The sequence below is a fragment of the Kogia breviceps genome, chromosome 2 (assembly GCF_026419965.1).
Source record: "Kogia breviceps isolate mKogBre1 chromosome 2, mKogBre1 haplotype 1, whole genome shotgun sequence".
In the NCBI taxonomy this organism is placed as follows: domain Eukaryota; kingdom Metazoa; phylum Chordata; class Mammalia; order Artiodactyla; family Physeteridae; genus Kogia; species Kogia breviceps.
In genome coordinates this window covers 14,022,113-14,044,941 of record NC_081311.1, presented here as the reverse complement: position 1 = coordinate 14,044,941, position 22,829 = coordinate 14,022,113, and the positions used below count along the sequence as shown (strand labels likewise).

The 22,829-nt window shown below is 52.0% G+C and overlaps 1 protein-coding gene across 8 annotated transcripts in view; it reads right to left on the bottom strand.

The window, feature by feature from the left end:
• HSPA12A (heat shock protein family A (Hsp70) member 12A) overlaps positions 1 to 22,829 on the bottom strand; it is a 165,434-nt gene that overhangs the window by 52,787 nt on the left and 89,818 nt on the right. The window contains exon 1 of one of the 8 annotated variants that reach the window (XR_010838821.1): positions 16,554 to 16,757. The exons of 6 other annotated variants lie outside the window; for them this stretch is intronic. Coding sequence is in view for 1 of the 2 variants with exons in the window: in XM_059051717.2 (XP_058907700.1) it covers positions 16,554 to 16,596 (43 nt within the window). In the remaining variant the exon portion in view is untranslated. Of the gene's footprint in view, positions 1 to 16,553; positions 16,758 to 22,829 lie in introns of those variants that run through there. One more of the 8 variants, XM_059051717.2, reaches the window with a different exon arrangement.

The window sequence follows — 22,829 nt, the reverse complement described above, 5'->3', positions numbered from 1 at the left end:
TCTGCAGGGCACGGGCACCTGCGGGGAAACTGACAGAAGGACACAAAGCTGCTCCGGTGCGAAGGGCCCTGACCGCTCCTAAAGGGAGCCCACGAGGCAGCTGCAATGAGGCCTCCTGCCTGCTGGGAACGCACACTCCAGCGGGGACCAGAGGCCCCGTTCCTGAGATCCCTGATGCTCCCACCACTAAGGCACCTCCAAAAAGAAGGTCTGGGGCTTTCAGGCAAATTTGCCGTTTGCCCACCTGAGGGCCCCTGACCGCACCTTGACAGCCGGGGCCCAGGCCACCTGTGTCCAGGTTCAAGCAGAGCTCTGCTGAGCCATCCACAGCTGGGAGCCCAGGCACCTCAGGCAGCGCCCGCCGTGAGCTCTAGGAGGAGACAGCTCGGCGACTCTTCCAGTCCCCCCCGCCTCTCGTGCCCACGCAGAGCCCTGCACCTGGGCAGTGCCCAGCCCACCCTGTTCCCTGGATGGTTGGTGGTGTAAGGGAGCCAAGGGGTCCTGTGGCGTGGCTTTCTCGTGGCTGGCGGCAAAGCATGTGAGGGAGTGTTACAGAAATTATCCAGGACAAGGATTCTGAAGAACACAAAAATCCAAACTCGGAAGCCATTAGGCCGCCTACCCACTCTCTCCCCATGGGGCCTTAATCAAGAACCATCACCTTGCGAGCCTCTGTGTCCCTTTCTATAAAAGGAGGATAACACCCCCTTCCCCACGGCACTGGGTTTTATGAAAGCGCATCTGTCGGCTCTGTCTCACCTGGCCTGGCAAGTCTGGAAGGCTGGACACCCGGTGCTCAACAGGGGCTGCTCAGAGGGGTGTGGCCCTGGCTGTTTCCTCCTTTCTTCCTTTGGATTATACTTTCCGCGATGAACACGTAGCGCTTTTGTCATGAGAACCAACGTCACCTTGGTTTTTACCCAGTCCCTGCCCAGGACACGGTGAGGACAGAGGAGACCGGGCAGGGCGGGGTGAGCAGGGCGTGAAGCTGGCCTTCACCCGGCACCGCCTGCAGCCTCGCTGCTACTGCTCAGCCGTGGTACTGGGCCTGCCCGAGGTCCTTGCCTGCTCCTCGGCTTCCTGCCCCAGGACCCCCAGCCTCCACCAGCTCCCGGAGATCACCCGGCTCCCGCCCCCTGGGGGCCACGCTCTGTCTGGCAAATCTCCCCGGCGACCCTGTGGAGGAGGCTGTACCTCTCAGCTGCGTCCTAGACATGAGGAGACAGAAGCTCGGGAAGGCTTCCAGTCCTGCCCAAGACCTCACAAGGAGTTCGCTGCAGAGCTGACACTCGCACCCGGGACCTGAGCTGGTCCCACCATAGCACACTAACCGTCCAGAGCTGAGCGCTCAGCTCAGGGACCCACCTGGAAGGAGCTCTCGAACTGCCTAGACCTCTCGGCCCCCTCCAGGCCCAGGAGAGGAGCTCTACTTTAGTGGGTTTGCTCTGGCTCTTTCAACCCTCCAAATGTCCCCAGCTGTCCCCTGCCTGAAGTGGGCCATCCTTGGTGCTGAGACAGAAATCTTGCCACCCTGCGGGGGGTGGGGTGGGGGGCAGGCGGGCTTTCTGCTGGGGTCGCAGGCCTCACCCTGAGCTCCTGGGTCCTGGCTCCACCGCTGGGCTCCGGCCCTTCCAAACCCGCACTGCTCTCAGCTCTACTCATTCACCTCCTGGTCGGAGTCCTGCTGTTCGGTCGCCAAATCTGGGAACAAGCCTGAAGCTGGCACTGTGCATGGGACAGCCACAGGGCCCCCCCATGGGCTCTGGGCCCTGAGGGTTCAGCTGGGGGTCGGGGGAGGCAAGAGGGGGTCACCTTGAACTGTAAGCACGTTCACAGATGGAAACCAATTGACAAGTTCTTCTCTGAGGGTGAGGCAAAACCAGTTGTGAGCGCGGGGAGAGGTGTGGGGAGGGAGGCGCTTTGCTGGCAGAGGAGGTGGGAGGGGCCTCTATCTTGGGACGCGAAATCCCTGACTACTTCTTAATGAGTCACAGGCTGCGCAGGGCCACCCCTCTGCCATGTTCATTGTATTTGGGGCTTCCGTTTGTGTTTGCAGCTTATTTCAACCTCACTGCTAGTATTTCAGTAACAAGTGGCCCCGCCCTCCCCGCTCCCCCCCTCCTCGCTCCCCCCCTCCCCGCTCCCCCCCCTCCCCGCTCCCCCCTTCCCCCGCCCGCACTAAGATTTTGTTTTGTTTTGGTTTGGTTTTTTTGTTACGCGGGCCTCTCACTGTTGTGGCCTCTCCCGTTGCGGAGCACAGGCTCCGGACGCGCAGGCTCAGCGGCCATGGCTCACGGGCCCAGCTGCTCCGCGGCACGTGGGATCTTCCCGGACCGGGGCACGAACCCGTGTCCCCTGCATCGGCAGGCGGACTCTCAGCCACTGCGCCACCAGGGAAGCCCCGCACTAAGATTTTTGAGGGGCAATGTTAACAGGACCCCAGCTGCAATCTTCAGCATGCTTTATTCTATCTTAAGGCCTAACTCTACAGGAATACATGTCCATTTCATAATACATATAACTACAGATACACTGCAGTGTATATACTATATATTATATATATAATATAGCTCACTGAGGAAGTCTGTTTTTTCCATGTAACTATTCATTCCACATACAAGGTTTAGATCAAAAAATAAGTAGGACGCAGTGAATTCTGACATTCCTACTGTGCTCTGATAAATCCCACCCCGTGGGCTCATCCTCCTTCCTGAGACCCTCAGGCTCTGCCCCCAGCATGTAGCACTTTGAGATCTCACTGGTGAATGTTCAGGGAAGGCCCAAGGAATGCAGCGTTGGGGAAAAATCAGTGCCCACAACTAGCCGAGTCCTTGTGGGCTCATGTCTGAATGAACCATACGAACCCCAAGGGAAGACCTATCAGAAGCTTCCACAGTCTCTGTCTCTCTCTTCCTCTGTCTGTCTCTATCTCTTTCCTTCCCTTTCCTCCACCTCTGCTGCCCCCTCTCCCTATCGCTCCATACCTGCAGGCACACACATACTTATGTGTGTACACGTACACACACGCGCGCACACACACACTCCCAGCAGCCTGTCCTGAGACAGGTCTGGAAGGACCCAGCAAGCCCAGCGGTATCAGGTCTCTGCTGGGTCTTTGGCACCACTACTCACCACTCCCCTTCAGACTAGACAATCCCCTTTTTGCCAAGTCCCCTCCAGGGCCCAAGCTGGGTGCTGCCACCCCAAGGTCCCTATCCTCAGCACCACCCCCCATCCTCAGTATCCCAACCCAGACAAGCAGTCTTCGCTTGCCTTGAGGGACAGCATGCCCCTACTCTGCCACTTGGTCACTGTGTACTCTTCAGGTGACTGCCACTTTCTAGGATTCTGTTTCTTTATCAAGAAAATGAAGAGGTTGGCTCATAGGTGCTGAAAGCCCGATTGTACCCTCCAGCTTTAACCATTTCTCACTCTGATCATCAAAGTCACACCAAGTGCTGAGGGCTGATAGACTCAAATCTGCACAGCAGCTCTGCCCCCAGATCTCCACTAATTCTGGTCCCACGATGCCTCAAATGTGCCAAGCAATAAAATCCCCTCTACGTGGGCCTAATAAAGTGTCCTAAAGTTTTTATTTTGCCAAGGACAGACATTAAAACTGTCTTAGTAAACCTATTATCTGCTATTTTATTCAATTCATAAAAGAACGGAAAATAGGACTGCACTAGTTATCGACTGCTATTAAGAAAAAAAAACTGTTTCCTATAGGTAGTTATGGTGCCAGTAACCCGAATAAGTCATTTGCAAGAGATGGTTCCTAGGTGAGGGCTGTACATACAGGTATTTCCCTGAAAATCTTCACATTCAGCAAAATCCTATTAAAAATAATAGGATTTTCATGGGGAAAATAGGGTTGGTGCATATCAGTCAACACCTCAGAACCCTGCACCTGAGCCTTTCCAAAACCAGTAACGGCTCGAGTGATATCCTGGTCCAGCGGCCACCGGGCCCTGGACCCAAGACCACACAGTGAATGTCGTTGGCTCCTGTTCCTCCTTTGACATGGAGGACCTCAGGGGCACTCACTTCCTACAGAGACCGATCTCATCAAAATGAAAAGCCCCATCCAGAATGTCACCTGCACCTGCCCTTACGGGGCAATGCCTTCCAGCTCTTTCACCTGCCCTCTGAGCTTTCCCATACAGCTTAAGGGGATGGAAAGATTAAAAATGGCCACAACCGGCACTAAAGGAAGGTGAATCTACACATTTTTCCATTTTCTTCTTAATTCTTATTGATCGTTAATCATGAGAAAGCCCATCCTGATCTACCAAAACATAAGCACACAGGGAAAATTTGCCAATGAGCCAACACAACTTCCACGTATACCCACATCATTCCCCCATTTATCAAACATAGAAACGCGTGTTGTAACAAACAAACAAATAATTTCAGGTGTAAGATAACGGGAAGTGGCTTTGAAGAAAATTCGGCTGTGAGTAACATCTGATTTACAAAGGGCTGATTTCTGGACAATTGGCATGTACTCACAGAACTTCTTAAAAAGTAAGAAAATCCAACCTACAAGTTGTTTGAAAACGTAGGACAAGTTTTTAAGGTTTGTACTTGGTAACATGTGAGTCACGCTGACTCTGTTAGATTAAAAATAGCCGCAAACTTTTTGCAGCACCTCCCATTAAGAGGTGAAATCTATTTCTCCACCCCTTGCCTCTGGCTGGCCTGGTGAATTGCTTTGAGGACTAGAATGACTTCTCAGGAAGGTCTCAAGGCCTTGCAGCCTCCCCCCTCCTCCTCTTGCTGCCCTGAGACCACCACGTGCAGGAGCCCGAGCTAGCCTCCTTGAGGATGAAAGACCACATGGAGAAAGAACCCCGCTGCCAGCCAGCACCAACCCCCAGGTCCATGAGTGAGGCTATCTGGACTCTCCAGCCCAGCTGAGTCATCAGATGGCTGCAGTCACATTAGTGACCCTAGGCAAAGCCAGTAAAAGACCTGCCCAGCAGAGACCTGCCAACAGAACCAGGAGCAAATACAATGGCTATTGTTTTAAACCATTAAATCCCGGGATAGTTTCTTACATAGCAAAAGCAGATATAATGTGATATTTTGTAGATATTTCACTGATTCTTTATTAATTTAATAGTTTCCCCCAGTGGGGAGCCAATAAACCTTTGATTCAGGTCTCAACGATTCCATAAGCCCCTAAGAAGGATCTAATCCAGCCCCAAAAGTGGCAGTGTCTCCAAAGACCCTACCAGGATTGATTAAAAGCCAAGGGCTGACCAACAACCCAAACTCTAGGAAGGCATCATTCAGCAGGTTCAAGAGGAACCCGACAGATGGAAAACACAGAGAAGAACAGTTCCCAGCATTCGCACTACTCCTGGAGGAGGCTGAAGACTCTTTAACCAACGCACCTAAATCTTTCTGACCACGGTAAGCTGAAAAACGCGCCGCCCACCCCAAATGTGCCTGTGTTCTAATCCCTGGAACCCATGAATATATGAAGAAAGGATTTTGCAGATGTGATTAAATTAAGGATCTTGAAAGAGGAAGATTATCCTGGATTATCCGGCTGGGCCTAATAAGAGATCCTTATACAAGGGTCCTTATAAGAGGAGGTAGGAGGGGCAGAGTCAGGGGAAGACGTGACAATGGAAGCAGAGATTGGAGTGATGCACTTTGAAGATGGAAGAAGGGGCCGCGAGCCAAGGAATGCAGGTGACCTCTAGAAGCCGGAAAATGTGAGGAGGCGGGTTCTCCCCTAGAGCCTCCAGAAGGAACACAGATCTGCCAGCGCCTTGACTTTAGACCGATGAGACCCAGTTCGGAATTACTTCCAACCTCCAAACTGTAAGATAATACATTTGTGTTGTTTTATGCCACTGAGTTTGTGACCATTTTTACGACAGCAGTAGGAAACTAATACACTGGATAATTCCTCCTGACTACAAGAACATAACTTGGAACTTTTATCCGAAATAACAAAAACAGCTAATAATAATAATAGCTAACATTAATTTAGTGTCTACTTTGTGGTCGGCTCTGTTCTAAGTGCTTTTCTTGTATAAACTCATTTAATCCTCACAAAAACCATATGAAGAAGACTATTACAATCCATATTTTACAGATGAGAAAACTGAGCCTTTAAGAGGTTAAGTAACTCGCTAGGGCCACAGAACAGGTAAACGACACAGCCCGCAGCTGAGCCCAGGCAGTCTGGCTCCAGACCCCACATTTAACCATTACATCTCCCAAATCAAACCAACAATGATAATAATAAATTACAGCCATTTACTGAGCCCCCTCTAGGTACCAGGCTCATGCCCAGCCCTGGACGCACTGTCTCTCACGTAATAGTCACAACACCCCAGTGGAGCGGGGTTATTACTCACCCTTGTTTACATCAGAAGAAATTGAGGCACAGCAATGTTACACGCAGATGTTAAACACATCTGAACCTAGAAGCGTCAGAAGCAAAAGCTCGAGTTTAACCACACACCCTCCTGCCTCCTTCATCCCACTTGAGGCCCAGATAGCTGAGAAGAGGACAGATAAGTAGCATGACCACATAAGTTATCTTCCAAACTGAGATACTCAGAAAGTGAATGGAGTCACTATCAATGGTTTCACTGGGACAAGAGGCATAGAGCAGAACTGTCCTGGCAAACCCAGACACACGGCCACACTAAAGATAAGTGGACTAAAATCAAGGTGCATACTCTGCAGGTCATGGTTCCCCAGAAGGGGTGCTGTGGAGCAGCTGTCGGCCCCTCCTGACATCTACAGCTGCCAGGTCACGGTCAAGGCTGGAAAAGGAGGGTGGTCCTGGCAGAGGTCAGAGCAGAATCTGCAAAGCTCCAGATCTGGGGTGTCATCACGGCAGGCCAAGTCTTTCCGATGGTGGTCTGGGAGTCCATTGAGAGCAGAGGTTGGGCAGCCCTGGATAGAGCCCAGGTATGCAAAGAGACCTTGAAGCCCACTGGTGCCCCAGTCAGAAACCCATAGTAGAGCAAAGAGCCTTGGCAAAGGGCTAAGTGAAAGCCAAGCAGGGTCACATCCTGAGACACCAGCTCTCCTCTAAAGACCTGGGCCTGAACAAGACAAGGTTGCCCACTCTCACCACTATTATTCAACATAGTTTTGGAATTTTTTGCCACAGCAATCAGAGAAGAAAAAGAAATAAAAGGAATCCAAATTGGAAAAGAAGAAGTAAAACTGTCACTGTTTGCAGATAACATGATACTATACATAGAGAATCCTAAAGATGCTACCAGAAAACTACTAGAGCTAATCAATGAATCTAGTAAAGTAACAGGATACAAAATCAATGCACAGAAATCTCTTGCATTCCTATACACTAATGATGAAAAATCTGAAAGAGAAATTAAGGAAACACTCCCATCTACCACTGCAACAAAAAGAATAAAATACATAGGAATAAACCCACCTAAGGAGACAAAGACCTGTATGCAGAAAACTATAAGATACTGATGAAAGAAATTAAAGATGACACAAACAGATGGAGAGATATACCATGTTCTTGGATTGAAAGAATCAACATTGTGAAAATGACTATATTACCCAAAGCAATCTACAGATTCAAAGCAATCCCTATCAAACTACCAATGGCATTATTCATGGAACTAGAACAAAAAATTTTACAATTTGCATGGACACACAAAAGACCCCGAATAGCCAAAGCAATCTTGAGAAAGAAAAATGGAGCTGGAGGAATCAGGCTCCTGGACTTCAGACTATAGTACAAAGCTACAGTAATCAAGACAGTATGGTACTGGAACAAAAACAGAACTATAGATCAATGGAACAGGATAGAAAGCCCAGAGATAAATTCACACACATATGGTCACCTTATCATTGATAAAGGAGACAAGAATATACAATGGAGACAGCCTCTTCAATAAGTGGTGCTGGGAATCCCACTACTGGGCATATACCCTGAGAAAACCATAATTCAAAAAGAGTCATGTACCAAAATGTTCGTTGCAGCTCTATTTACGATAGCCAGGACATGAAAGCAATCTAAGTGTCCATCAGCAGATGAATGGATAAAGAAGATGTGGCACATATATACAATGGAATATTACTCTGCCATAAAAAGAAATGAAACTGAGTTATTTGTAATGAGGTAGATAGACCTGGAGTCTGTCATACAGAGTGAAGTAAGTCAGAAGGAAAAAAACAAATACCGTATGCTAACACATATATATGGACTCTAAGAAAAAAAAAATGTCATGAAGAGATTAGTGGTAGGACGGGAATAAAACACAGACTCACTAGAGTATGGACTTGAGGATATGGGGAGGGGGAAGGGTAAGCTGTGACAAAGTGAGAGAGTGGAAGGGACATATATACACTACCAAATGTAAATTAGATAGCTAGTGGGAAGCAGCTGCATAGCATAGGGAGATCACCTCTGTGCTTTGTGACCACCTAGAGGGGTAGGATAGGGAGAGTGGGAGAGAGGGTGACTCAAGAGGGAAGAGATATGGGAACATATGTATATGTATAACTGATTCACTTTGTTGTAAAGGAAAAACTAACACACTATTGTAAAGCAGTTATATTCCAATAAAGATGTTTAAAAGAAAAAAAAAATTTTTTTTTAATTTTAAAAAAATAAAATAAGTGGTGCTGGGAAAACTGGACAGCTACATGTAAAAGAATGAAATTAGAACACTCCCTAACACCATACACAAGAATAAACTCAAAACTGATTAAAGACCTAAATGTAAGACCAGACACTATAAAACTCTTAGAGGAAAACATAGGCAGAACACTCCATGACATAAATCACAGCAAGATCCTTTTTGACCCACCTCTTAGAGAAATGGAAATAAAAACAAAAATAAACAAATGGAACCTAATGAAACTTAAAAGCTTTTGCACAGCGAAGGATACCATAAACAAGACCAAAAGACAACCCTCAGAATGGGAGCAAATAGTTGCAAATGAAGCAACTGACAAAGATTAATCTCCAAAATATACAAGAAGCTCATGCAGCTCAATATCAAAAAAACAAACAATGCAATCCAAAAATGGGCAGAAGAGACCTAAGTAGACATTTCTCCAAAGAAGATAAACAGATTGCCAACAAACACATGAAAGGATGCTCAACATCACTAATCATTAGAGAAATGCAAATCAAAACTACAATGAGGTATCACCTCACACCAGTCAGAATGGCCATCATCAAAAAATCTACACATAATAAATCCTGGAGAGGGTGTGGAGAAAAGGGAACCCTCCTGCACTGTTGGTAGGAATGTAAATTGATACAGCCACTATGGAGAACAGTATGGAGGCTCCTTAAAAAACTAAAAATAGAACTACCATACGACCCAGGAATCCCACTACTGGGCATATACCCTGAGAAAACCATAATTCAAAAAGAGTCATGTACCACAATGTTCATGGCAGCTCTATTTACAATAGCCAGGACATGGAAGCAACCTAAGTGTCCATCAACAGATGAATGGATAAAGAAGATGTGGCATATATATACAATGGAATATTACTCAGCCATAAAAAGAAACGAAATTGAGTGATTTGTAGTGAGGTGGATGGACCTAGAGACTGTCATACAGAGTGAAGTTAAGTCAGAAAGGGAAAAACAAATACCGTATGCTAACACATATATATGGAATCTAAAAAAAAAAAAAGATTCTGAAGAACCTAAGGGCAGGACAGAAATAAAGATGCAGACATACAGAGTGGACTTGAGGACACGGGGAGGGGGAAGGGTAAGCTGGGACAAAGTGAGAGAGTGGCATGGACATATATACACTACCAAATGTAAAATAGATAGCTAGTGGGAAGCAGCCGCATAGCACAGGGAGATCAGCTCAGTGCTTTGTGTCCACCTAGAGGGGTGGTAGAGGGAGGGTGGGAGGGAGACGCAAGAGGGAGGAGATATGGGGATATATGTATATGTACAGCTGATTCACTTTGTTATATAGCAGAAACTAATACACCATCGTAAAGCAATTATACTCCAATAAAGATGTTAAATAAATAAATAAATAAAATAAAGACCTAGGCCTGCTGGACAAGAAGCCACAGGGCCTGAGGCTCAGGTTGTGTCTGCCCCTTCCCAGCAGTGGGATCTCGTCCAGCCCTTCTTTCCTCTGAGCCTCCTGGACGAAATGCAGCCTCTGATAACTGCCCTATCTCCATCCACAGGACTCATAATAATAAACAATAATAGTGGACAACAGCAAGTATTCACCATGAGCCAGGAAGTGTACTCAGCACTTAGCAGGGGTTATGGGGGTAAATAAAATCCACTCTGGGATGGGTACATAGGTTATTCCCACTTTACAGATGAGGAAACTGAGGTGGGGGGAGAGTAAGTAAATTTCCCAGAATCCCATTGCTGATAAGTTGTGAAGCTAGGATTGGAATCTAAGCTGACTGCCCCTGTAAAATCCCATTGGAACATTCTCTCTTCCCCACCTGGCCATCCCAGAGCGACACACTCTAGTGCAGGGGTCCCCAGAGGGAGGGTCCCGTTCCCCTGGTGGATGGACCAGGGACTAGGCAGTCACATTTCACACTAATTCTCGACCAATTATAAGACTCATTGATGGGCTTTGCAAATATATCCCCAGGCCCCATTTCCCTGGTGAGTCTAATTCCAGAAAATCTGGGAATGAGAATTTTTTTTTCTTTTTTTTTTGCGTTACACGGGCCTCTCACTGTTGTGGCCTCTCCCGTTGCGGAGCACAGGCTCCAGACGCGCAGGCTCAGCGGCCATGGCTCACGGGCCCAGCCGCTCCGCAGCACGTGGGATCCTCCCGGACCGGGGCACGAACCCGCGTCCCCTGCATCGGCAGGTGGACTCTCAACCACCGCGCCACCAGGGAAGCCCTGGGAATGAGAATTTTAATGATCTCCCCCCAGGTGATTCCTAAAGCTTTTCCCTTCTTGTTCAAGCCCCTCTTGAGCCTGATTCCATGAAAGAGTCTGCTGCTCCCATGTCCTTGACCTCCTCTAAAACTCTCTAGTCTCCCTCTGTACTCAGAGCGCAGCCTCAGCACAAAACCTTCTGCAGGCAGCAGGATCTGCCTAAAGTGTACGAACTTCATGTGGGTTCCATGCATTTGGGCTATGGTTACCTTCTGTTTGTGGAAATGATACAGGTTTTCTATTTATGGAAGTGATATAAATAAGACTCTTAAAATAAGTGCATTAAAGAAAAACAGTAGGTCAATTTTTAAAATAATACATTATAGTTTGGGTGGTCAGTACAAAAAAGGGGAACCTCAAGTAGCTAAAGACAGATGGAGAAGCATTTCCCTGAGGATAAGAGGTGCCTGCGGAGGCTTTCCTGACAGCCCTGAGCTCTGTTCTAGCACCACCCCCAAGAGCTAGGTCACCCAGGGGAATGCATTTAATTCTGCTCAGCCTCAGTTTCCCCTTGTGTAAAATCACCCACTTCGTGGAGTTCTTATGAAGATTTAATGAGATGAGACAGGTGAAGTATTTAACACAGGGCTGGTGCTTAAAACTCCCTGGTGACTCAGACAGTCCAGCACCAGGGAGTGGACCGTGTCTGCCGCTCCCTCCCCTCCCCTCCCACGTGCTAAGGTCCCAAGTCTGAAATACAGACATGTGAAAACTCAGTGATTCTCAAACTTGGCCACTCACCCAAAGAGGTCCTGATATAATAGTTCTGGGATGAGGCCTGGGCACCAGGAATTTTAAAACACTCTCCAAGTGCTTCTAACAGGCAGCCGGGATTAAGAACCACTGCGGTAAGTAACCCCAGGGAATGTCCAGTGGCCAAAAAGTGTGGCTCCTGACACCACCCACTCCAGGACCAGCCCTGGATGACAGCTGCCGTCATCCTTGCTTTCTACCAGTGGACTCTGCTAAGATGGGGAATAGGTGTTCAAAAGCGTTCAAAACAGTTTCCTGCCCATCCGTTATCTCCACTGTTCCCACAACAGACCCAGCAGGCATCATGCTCCCCTTTCACAGACCAGGCAAGGAAACCTTAGGTGGAGTTGACCCGCAGTCTTTGGGCTCCAAAGCCACTTTGGTCCTCCAGCCCTCCGCACCTCTAGTGCACGTCTGGACCAAGAGCCGGACTGGGAGTCGTTTGCAATAAACGTAACACAGCAAGGATTTGTAGAGCCCGCTGCGGCAGGGCCAGGGTCGTTTCTGAGCAGTACTTGCTCTTCTTGGTCACCTCATTGGCTCACCCGGCTCTCCTGGCAATGCCCAGGCCCCGGTGGGAGGCGATCGCTCCCTGCCACATGCTGCTTATTCATTAAACCCCTGGTTCCTCCCTACCATTCTAATTATGTGCAGCGATAATAAAGAAGCTTTCTCCCTCACCAAAGAGGCCTATTTATGCGACGAGAGCACTTCGCCCCCACAAGATTGAGTCGTCACTCAAAGCCTTGTTGGAATCAAAGTCGCATCTCTTCAGGGATTGACTGAACCCCTCCCGCCTCCCCCCTCCAGCTTCCGCCCACTCCTGAGCATCCGCGTTTCTAGAAGCGCCACTTCCCTGTGGAGTGGGCAGGACGTGGATGCCATTCCCCACTGCTGTGCTCCCTCACAGCTTGCTGACTGAGATTCACTCAACACACAGTAGGACATTTATTGAGCACCTACTATGTGCCTCCCTAAGAGTATGGAAATGAAAGACACAGTCCCTGCCCCTGTTGGGAGAAAAGGGATTGAGAGAAAGAGCACAATCTTTTAGGCTCCATGACCAATTCATACCCCATCTCCAGCATTCATTGGCTGGGTGAATAGATTCATTGGCTGGGCAAAGTTACAAAATTTCTCAAAGGCCTCAACTGCCGCATCAACAAAATGGGGTAATAATAACACCAACCTCATGGGGCTGTTGGGGGAGTCCGTGGGATATTCCCATAGGAAACTGGAATGAAGGCTAGTTGGGATTAGCCATGGTTAGCATCAAAGGCTTTGCCCCACACAGGCAGGATCTCATCCAGATGGAGGAGTCCAGGAAGGCTTCCTGAGAAGCGACACCTGAGCTGAGTTTTGAAGGATGAGCAGGAGTCTGCTAGAGAAAGTGAGGATGTTCCAGACAGGGGGAACTGCATGAGGGCCACAGGAGATGACAGGGCTCTGGGAAACGCAAGAGACGGTGTGGGAAACATGCACAGGCGTGTATCACGGTGACAGGGGACAGAGCTGCAAGGCAGGTGTGGACATGCAAGTGGATCCCATGGCCACAGCCCTAACTAGTGATACCCGGAGCATCACTTGGACTTTTTCTTGGCTCCTTTGGGAGCCGCAACCAGCACCCTTCCATGCCCATCCGGAGTTTGGTGGCCCCAGGAAAGAGGGGCAGCCACACTCTATCAGCCATGCACTCGTTCATGCAGACACTCAACACAACTCGCGGAGAGCCCAGCACATGCTGCGAGACCACCTCCTAACCCTCACTCGGCCTATTTCCAGATGTGCCATGCTGGCCTGGCAGCTTTCTCCTCAGTGAAATAGGGGTGAAAGTGCCCCCTCCTAGAATCATTCATCCAATAACAAATGTGATCAGGGCTAAGTGAGATAATTCAGTATTCTCAGATTTCAATACAAACTAAGTCCTCAATAAACGTCACAATTTAAAATGTTTATTTTTTATTATGATTATCTGCCAGGATGGTAAGAATCCCATCTCCAAAGCCCAAAGCACTGCTTCCAGAGGTACCCCCAACCCAGGCAAACCCCCTGCCTGCCGTGCCTCTCCTTACCCTCCCCACACCCTGGAGCAAATGACCGGGTTTCCACTACACACACCCAACCCTGACCCGGTCACCACAGGAGCTAGTCCAGCTTGAACCACGCCAGCCCCCCAGTTCACCTCATCCTTCTAGGGCTCCACATGTCAACCAACTCAGGTATTGGTGGGGGCAAGGCTGAGGGTCATCTCAGCCTTTTTGGTCCAAAGCTCCAGGGGTTAAAGGGTGGACCTTCTGATTTTATAAAGTAACTAATTTAAATGTTCTATGAACGGCATTTGCAAATACATACAAAGCAAATGGAATAGTAATGAACCGTCAGGTATCCGCCACCTGGCTTCAATGACTCCCAACCTGCCATTCTTGTTTCACAGGCAGGACCCCCCCCCCCCCCGCTTGATTTACTGGGAAAAGTTTCATAGCTTTCTGACCATCCCTTCTAACATACCCCACCCCCCAGGCTCCCACCGATCACAAGTCCCAACACACTTTGATGCCTCTGGCACCGCGAGAATCCTTGAAATAATCCCCTGAAGAACGATCATTTTTATGTCCCTAAGAGAATGGTAATCACTGGCCCACAGGGGCTATGCAGGATGGTGTTGAAGGGCTGGAGCCCTGGAATTAGATGGCCTAGGTCCAAATCAATACTCACTAGATATGTGACCTTGGATAGGTCATTCAACCTATGATTAGATTTCCTACCCAGTAAAAGGGCAATGCTGGCACCAGGTTTCTTGCGTGGCTTTAAAAAATAAAATGATGCATGTTCATTGCCCAGCACAGAATATGCAATGAGGAAACCTTAGAAATAGATGTGTTAGGTGGTGGGTGAGCAGAGGCTCGGCTCCTATGAGATACTATTAATATCTCTCATTTTATAGATGAAGGGATGGAGGCCAGAGAGAAGCAGTGAGCTGCCAGGGACAGCCTGCTCTGTGTCCCAAGTCCATGTGCCTGGAATTGTCACAGCATGCCTGGAACCACAGATCACTGGAAGTGAAGAAACACTCTAGAATAGATACAGGCAGCAGTGGCAGGTGGCCCAGCACACCCCGCATGTCTCCCCATTCTGGATGGGGAGCTCTCTCAGCCTGAGGAGAGACAACTACACAGAGGCCCCTGTGAGTGTGTGTGCAGGGTAGGGGTGTTGAATTCCATTTTTCTAGACAAAGCGGGGGAGGAGGCTGGTACACATCGCTGCTCACTCTTCTGATTTGACAAATCCTATGGCTAACCTTGCACTGGATATAGCCACCCACTATTCTAGCATGAGAGGCAAGAAACTGCTTCACTAACTTAAGCTTTAGCAATCCTTAGCAGTTCTGATGTCCCTCCCTATCATCCTACTTTTTTTTTTTTTCCAATTTAAAGGAGAAGGGTGGGGAAAAGATAAATCATTCCAGTTGCTGAGTGATGTTCAGACAAAGACAGCCTCCAGTCCACTGCCCGTGTTTGCCAGCTGAGGAAGGGCAGGGGAGGGGGGCAGGTTCGGGATGCTGTATTTAGGCCCCGCCGGGACTCTCCACGTCCCTTCCAGGAATGAGCCTTGTCAGGATCTCCCCCTCCCCCCAGCACTCCCCCACCACTGCAGTGCCGTGTGGGGAGGCACCTCCCAGATCCGCAGGAACAATGGGCTGGGGAGGGGGCAGGTGCGACTCGGAGCTCATCAGAGGACGAGGGGACGCGGCCACAGACAGCAAGAGTGTGAGTACACTTCTCGTGGTGGCTGTGCTGCCACCTGAATCAGTTTCCCCAGCTCCGGCGGGGTCCCCGCACAGCCGAGCGCTCCTTTCCGGGATGAATTTCCCTTACGCCCTAGGCATTTTAATTTCGTCCGCGCTACGAGGCTTGCCCTGTCGCTCCGGAGGAAGCCCCCGGGCCACGCTCCCCTCCAGCAGCTGCTCCTGCCAAGGCCCTGCTGGTCAGGGGCGCGCGGTATCCTCCGTGCGCCCAACTTTCCCCACTTGGGACCCACAGTCCTGGCCAGCCTGTCCCCTCTGCCGGCGAAAGCCATGATTTATAGCCCTGGGATCCAAGAGCTGGCCCTCCTCTTTCCCCCACTCCCAGGTCCAGTCTCGCTCCTTGCCCTCCCGCCCCCCACTTTCTGAGCCTGAACCACGCTGCCCAAAGAAAGCGGCCCTGGCACATTTGCGAAATGCGAGCGTCTGTCCTCTGCGCTGGGCGCCGTCTCCTCCCCCCAAGCCCGGGCTAGAAGGGATAGAGGAGGCCCCGCCGCTTCCCTCCTCCTCAGCCCAGAGAATCCCCGGGGATGGGCGGGGATGGAGAGTGAGATGCAGTTCGGCCCGGAGCTACAGCCGCCACTCCCGGTGCGTCTGTCCGGCCTCGTCGGGGTGAGAGAACAGGTCCAAATCTCTGACTCCCCCTGGTGCCCACCCCCGCCTCGCTGAGTCACGAAAATGAGCCGCGGGTCACCCCGAGGCCGGCCGTTTAAATGGCCAGCGTGGGCGTCCCCGCATAGCACGCAGGGGACGGACATGGGGGAGGGTTCTCACCCAGACGTGCACTGGGCCCCCGCAGGAGGCGACATCCCGCGGCGGGGACAGTGGGGTGTCCGGGCGGGGGCTGCGGTCCTCGCCGCAGCGTCCGCACCCCAGCTGGGAGCGGAGCACGTGACCAGCGGGCCACCCCTGGCCCCCTGGACTCCCGGCCCCGCCGCGGTGCTCACCCCGGCCCTGCCTGCTAGGGAAGGATGGAGCGGGGGCGCCTACTTTCCCGTGGCCCGCGAGGGGACTGCGGGGCGCCGAGCGCACCTCATCCCTCCTCCGCCGCCCCGCCGCAGCCGCAGGACCCGCAGCCTGCGCTCACCTCGGGGCCCAGTGTCGCTGCCGCCGGCCTCCTTGTCCGCCATGGTCGCGCAGCCCCCGCCCGCGAGAGGAGCCTCCGGCGCAGCGCCCGTGCCCGTGCAGGTCCCTGTCCGTGTTCTCGGCGGGCGCTCGGGCCGGGTCTGAGCCGCCGGGTAGCAGGAGCAGTGCTCTGACGCGGCCGCCGCCGCAGCTCGGGCTCCTCCCCGTGCTCCTCCAGGGCCCGCCCCGCGCCCCGCCCCGCCCAGCCGGCCCGCTTGGGAAGGAAGGCGCGGCGTCCGGCCCAGCCCGAGAGCCCCGGGCCCTCCCGCCCGGACCCGCCGCGCCTAGCCGGGCCCCTCCTCTCCGGGGCTCACCCCCGAGGCGGCCGCACCCCGGGTAGTGGAGAGGCCCGGGCACGGTGGCTCGCCAGCCGACCGGAGTCAGGCGCGCAGAGGGCGCTCGGATGCGCGAGCGGCGGGGACTGGATTTCAGGCCCCCTTCGGCCCCGCTACGCGCCAGACCTTTGGAAAGGCCGGGGGCTGAAGCCCTACAGCAAGCACTTCACACGCACCCCACTCTCCAGAGGACGCCCGCTCCAGTTTATTTCTCTCCCCTAGGGTCCCAGAGGAGCGGTCAGGGACCCGCGCAAAGGCGGAACCCGGCGCGGCCAGCGCTCAGGCCGCAGACCGAGGACCTGCGCTGGGGCGGTGCTGTGGGCCCCGACGCGGGCGTCCGCCTCCAGGCCGCCTGCCGGACTCCATGGCAACTCGGGACCCGGGAGGCGCTTGCTGCGGAGGCTGCGTGGAGCCTTCCATGTATGTGCTTCCACCCGGGCCCTCCTTACAAGTCTGAGAATAACGACATTAATAATTCAGTGCTTGGGAGGTCAGTGATTCATTCTCTCTGTCCTCTGGCTCCACCACACACGTGCCATGGGCACCTGTTTGGCCCTGGCCATGTGGCTGCTGAGTCTGCTGTGCAAAGAGGCAACGAGGGCCGTGATAAGATTCTAATGATCACAGTGCCTGGATCGTTCCCCTTGTGCCTGACACTATGCTAAGAGCTTAGGAGCCTTATCTCATTTTCTCCAAATAACTCTTAGAGTTGGGAACCAGAGGTCCCCATTTTGCAGATAAGAAAACTGAGGTTTGAGGGTTTTAAGTGATGATTCCAAGAACACACACAGCAAGTAAATGCCCAGGCTGGAATCCCCACCGAGGTCAAATCCACCAGCTTTCCCTCTGCCTTGAGATGGGCCACAACTCCAAAAGGGCACTTAAGGGAGGTATAATCGTGCAGCCCGTTTATGGAAGCGGGAGTGGACAGAGGGCTACAGGGAGAGCCCAGAGACTGGCGTCTGCTCAGAGGGTAACGGTTTGGGTGATGAGTTAAAAGGATGAAATTGTCGTCTATCTCCCTGCATTAAATATCCCAAATGTACAGTCTCTGACTGTGTGTGAGACCACGGGCAAGTTATTTAACCTCTCCGAGCCTTAGTATTTTCATCTGTGAAATGGGTGCAACAAGAGAACCCACTTGCTAAGACTGAAAAGGACTAGATGAGATGATGCGTGTAATATGTTTCACTTGGGGTCTGGTGCATGATATGCAGTCCAGTCATAAGCTTTTTTAAAAAGTGGACAATGGCCAGTTGGGTGGGGCAGTGGGCAGTAGGGGCATATGGAAGGGGGGGCTTGCAGAGTAGAAAACAGTGTCTTCCTACAGAGCACCCTCTCCTTACCAAGGTGGCTTGCTTGCTCAGAGGCAGACCCAAGAGATGGTCTGGAGGCCAAGAGTATGTAGCACCCAAACACAGGCAAGAGGAAGGGTTGAGGCAGCTGTCCAGGTGACAACCTGGACAAGCAGGCTCAGGATGAAGAGTGGAAGGGCCGCCACTGGCCCTGCATCAACCCGAGAGCTGCCTCCCCGGTTCAGCTCATATGTCCCCATTGCGTGAAGATGGCCAGGCTGAGGCTCCCTGGATTGGAATAGGAGAGGGCAGGGACAGTCACCAGCACTCTGTCCACTGGGCATCAGTGTCACATGGACACATGCTAGGCAGTAATGCCAGAAAGAGCTTTCTAGTAAACATGGTTCTGATTGAGTCTCTCTTGTGCTCAAAACCATGCTGGGCTTCCCTCGTCTATGGGAAAAAGCCCCAGCTCTTTAGAGAGACATGCAATGCGTTTCACAATACTAGTGAGCCCAACCTTCCTCTTCTGTAGTCTCTTTCCCAAGAAGCATTTCCTCCACCAGCCTTCCTCGGCCATGGTCACAAGCTGCCTCTATCTCCACGTTTGGCACCCCCTTCACTCCCCTCCTCCACCTGCCCACATCCAGACATCCTTCAAGGCCCCAGTCCAAAGCCATCAGCCCAAGGACACCTAGGACACCGCCGCGCACCCCCAGGCTCCCACGGTATTCTACATATTCACAAACCTCTTCTTTTTCTCCTCCCTCTACACTGTCTGCTGCCCAGGCTGTACTCAGGAGGCTCCACCATCTATCTGCGGGGAAGCCCACCTCCACACCCAGGGCTGGACTTTCCTCCAGGGCTCCAGACCTACTGAAATTCTCCCCAGGGTGCTTCCCAAGCCCTTCCCACTCAACCAAAGCCCGGCTCATCCTCTCCTGCCCTCCCTCCTGGGGGCCTGGTCTCAGTAAGGCAGCACCGCCCTCCAGTCACCAAGCCACACACCTGGGCATCAGTTTTCAATACTCTCTCTGCATCCATCCAAGTTTATTCAATCTCCAAGTCAAGTGTTGCCCAGTTGATCTCTCTGTCCTCACGGCCACCTCCTTGTCCAGGCCCCATCAGCTCTCACTGCCTATGGGTCTGCAGGGTCCCCTCACTGGTCAGACCTCTGGCTCCTGTCCTGCCCCCTCAGTCCATTCTTTGGGAATCCAGTCTGCCCTGCCCACCTCTGCAGCTCCATCTCTCCCCTACAACTTCTTTCAATCCCTCCCGCCCACCCCTCTGTCTCTTATGCTGGGATTTCAAGCGCCTTAAAATGCATTTGAGGTTTGGACCACTCCTCCCCTCATCCTGCTACCACCAGCAACCTGGAGAACTCAGCATGGATCTCCGCAATCCAGGAAGCCTTCCCTGCACTCCCATTCTGGCCCAGGTGCCCCTCTTCAGTGTCCTCATGGCACCCTGTCCCTACCCATCAGGGTCCTGACCCCCAGTGTCAAGACCTTGGCCTTGGCAGCCTGTCAGAACCAGCAGGAAGCCCACAGCCCTCGCCCTCCTACCACCTGCTATGGAAAGGCCTTGGGCACCATCTTCCCTCTCCCCTGACCCCCAGCTGTAGTGACAGGAGAGCACGTGAGGCAGATGAGCAATGACATGCAGGCCCTGCCGTGGGCAGAGAGCAGACAGCTCTGATTTTCAGGGAGCATGAAAGGCGAGGCACACTCTGCCTTGGGTTTGCCCTCGTGGCTTTAATAATCATCGCGGTAGTTAAGAATCGCCCTGGTGAGCACACGCTCAGCAAGCCAGGTGCCGGGATGGTCTACACGCACCATCTCACCGAATTGTCGCTGTGGCCCTTGCTGTTTTACAGGAGAGGACATGGAAGCACACGGAGGTTGAGGCGCCTGCTTGGCTTCCTCGGGCTATTAGTAGCAGAGCTGGGATTCAGGGCCAGGCCCGTCTCTTGTCACTGGACATCAGGAAGGGCTCCCTCCATCCTCCTTTGATGCCCATGGTCTCTTCCCTAACAGCTGCCACCACCCTACTGCTGCTACCAGATCTACATGAACTGGCCTCCTGACGCCTCTTGACTCTCCCTCCTTCAGCTCTCCCCTCCCTCAAGCAGAGGTCACCCATCTGAGCATGCCAAAGTGGCCCCACCTCAGGGCCGCTGCTCTCGTTGGTCACATTCCCCAAGAGCATCATGGGCCTTGCCCCTCCCTCCCAGTGCCTAGGAAGGCCCTGGCACCTCCCCAGACCATTCCGTCTAAGGCTGCTGCCCCTCCCCACTAGGAATTAAGCTCCATGAGTATAGGATCTTGGACTAAGGTGCCCACCTCTCTATCCCAGTGACCAGAACAGTGCCTGGCACATGGCAGGCACTCAATAAATGCTTGATGGTGGATGGACTGACTCAGTCAGTGAAACCAAAACACAACAGGCTTTGCCCAGCAGGAAGGACCAAGCCCGCCATGGGCACGTTACACTGACTCCCGGGGGCACTCGCAGCCGTTTCAGAGCCAGTCAAGGCCAGACTTGTGGGAGGTCACTTGGCAGCAAGTCTCCTCCAGCTCCCCTCCAACACCTCCTCCCTGGAGTGCTCCGTGTGGATGTCCCACAGCACCCTCCATACGATTTCTTCTCCACCCTCGGCCACTGGGGCCGTGAGGAGGCCCCACCCCACCGGTAGCAATTTCAGAGCTCAGCTGGACACCTGAGTCCCCAAAAGAGGCCCAGGCCAGAACCAAGTCACCACCTTCCAGTGCCCTCATGCTGCTCACTCCAGCCACATGGGTCTGTCCTCAGGTTCCCAAAAAGCCCATACCTCCACTGGGAGCCCATTCTCCGCTCATTTTGCCAGGTAAACCTCTCTCCTCCTCCAGGTCTCCGCTTAGATGGCACTTCTTCCAGGAAGCCCTCCAAGACAGCATGAGGCCCTCCTCTGTCCTCTGCACCTGACTCCCCAAGCGTTCCTGTCCTAGCACTTATCACAACTCGGGGTCAGTGTTATTATTAACCCACTGTAGAGATGACAATACCAAGGCCCACCTAGTTAAGAAGCCGCAGAGCTGAGACTAGAACTCTGAGATGAGAACTTGGGTTGTTCTCGGGTTGTTCCAACTTGAGGCTGCCCATCTCCCCCCTCTGGCTGCAGCTCCCCAAGGTTAGGTGGGCCACGGCCACATCTGTAGCTCCCAGACTCTGGCATAGTACCTGAACCGACACTTAGTTAAACGTGAAAGGAAAGCAGCCTCCTCACCTTTCTCATCCTCTCCGGGATCCTCTTCACCCACCAGTCCACAGACACCTCCCGCCGACAGCCTCCCTCTTTGTTCTTTGGTCCAAACAAAGACGTATCCTCCCCCCGGCAATATCAATTCATGCAAATGGAAGCCCAAGCCCAGAGGCCCACCCAGCTAACTACTCCACCAGGCAGCCAGGATACCCTGTCACCTGCACCCACCGCCCACTGTGAAAAGGGCTCAACACACTGGACAGGTGGGGAGTGGGTGGCAGAGGGCAATGGCTGAGTCCTCCAGCCCCAGCTCAGACGAAACTGCAGAACATTTGCTGATGGATCTACCGCTGAGGGCGCAGGTCCTGTGGACTCATCGGGACATGGGACAGGGGAAGTACAACTGGAGGAAGCAGAGTGGAGAAGAGCATGGGTCAGGGGGTCAGCCAGACCAGTGTCCAAATCTGGACTGAGCCCCTCCCCGCCCCCTTCAGGTGCCCTGGGGACACACCTCCCTTGGTCTCTTTCTTCATCTATAAAAGGGGTTGATAATCATAGGTAGGATAATTATGGGAGATAATATATGTAAAGCTCTCAGCATAGGGCCAGGCTATATATGCCACAGTGAATAGGACTTCTTATTGTTTAATTGGTAAATTTGGACCACAAAAATGCCTACTCCTTGTGTATTGTGAATTATAGACAGGATCTAAGCAAAATTTTCTTGGCTGATAAACACACACAGAAGATACAGGGGTGAGAGGCTTTTTTTTTTTTTAATGTTTATCCCCCACACCCCAAAAAAATTTTTTTAAGTTTGAGAAACACTGATACTCATCCAAATCTGAGCTTTTATGTAGGAAGTTTCCAGTAAAAGCTGCTTTGGACTTTATGGTATGGCACCAGAATTTTGTCTATAAACTAAATATCATAAAAGTGACCCCTTTATAGCAAGACCAAGATTCAGATGAGCTAAGGCAATATAAAAATGTATGGGGAAAACCTGGGCGTGTGTCAGGTCCTTGACCTCTGACTTTTAGTACATTTTAAAAATCCAACCTCATAGCCGAATCTCGGTGTACAGTTTATACATCCTTTTCCCTTGAATTTCCATCCCATCTGGTGTGAATCAGCCTCTCCATTAACACTGCAAAACACACTCCATGGGCTTCCCTGGTGGCGCAGTGGTTGAGAGTCCACCTGCCGATGGCGGGAGGCGCGGGTTCCTGCCGCGGTCCGGGAGGATCCCACGTGCCGCGGAGCGGCTGGGCCCGTGAGCCATGGCCGCTGAGCCTGCGCGTCCGGAGCCTGTGCTCCGCAACGGGAGAGGCCACGACAGTGAGAGTCCCGCGTACCACAAAAAAAAA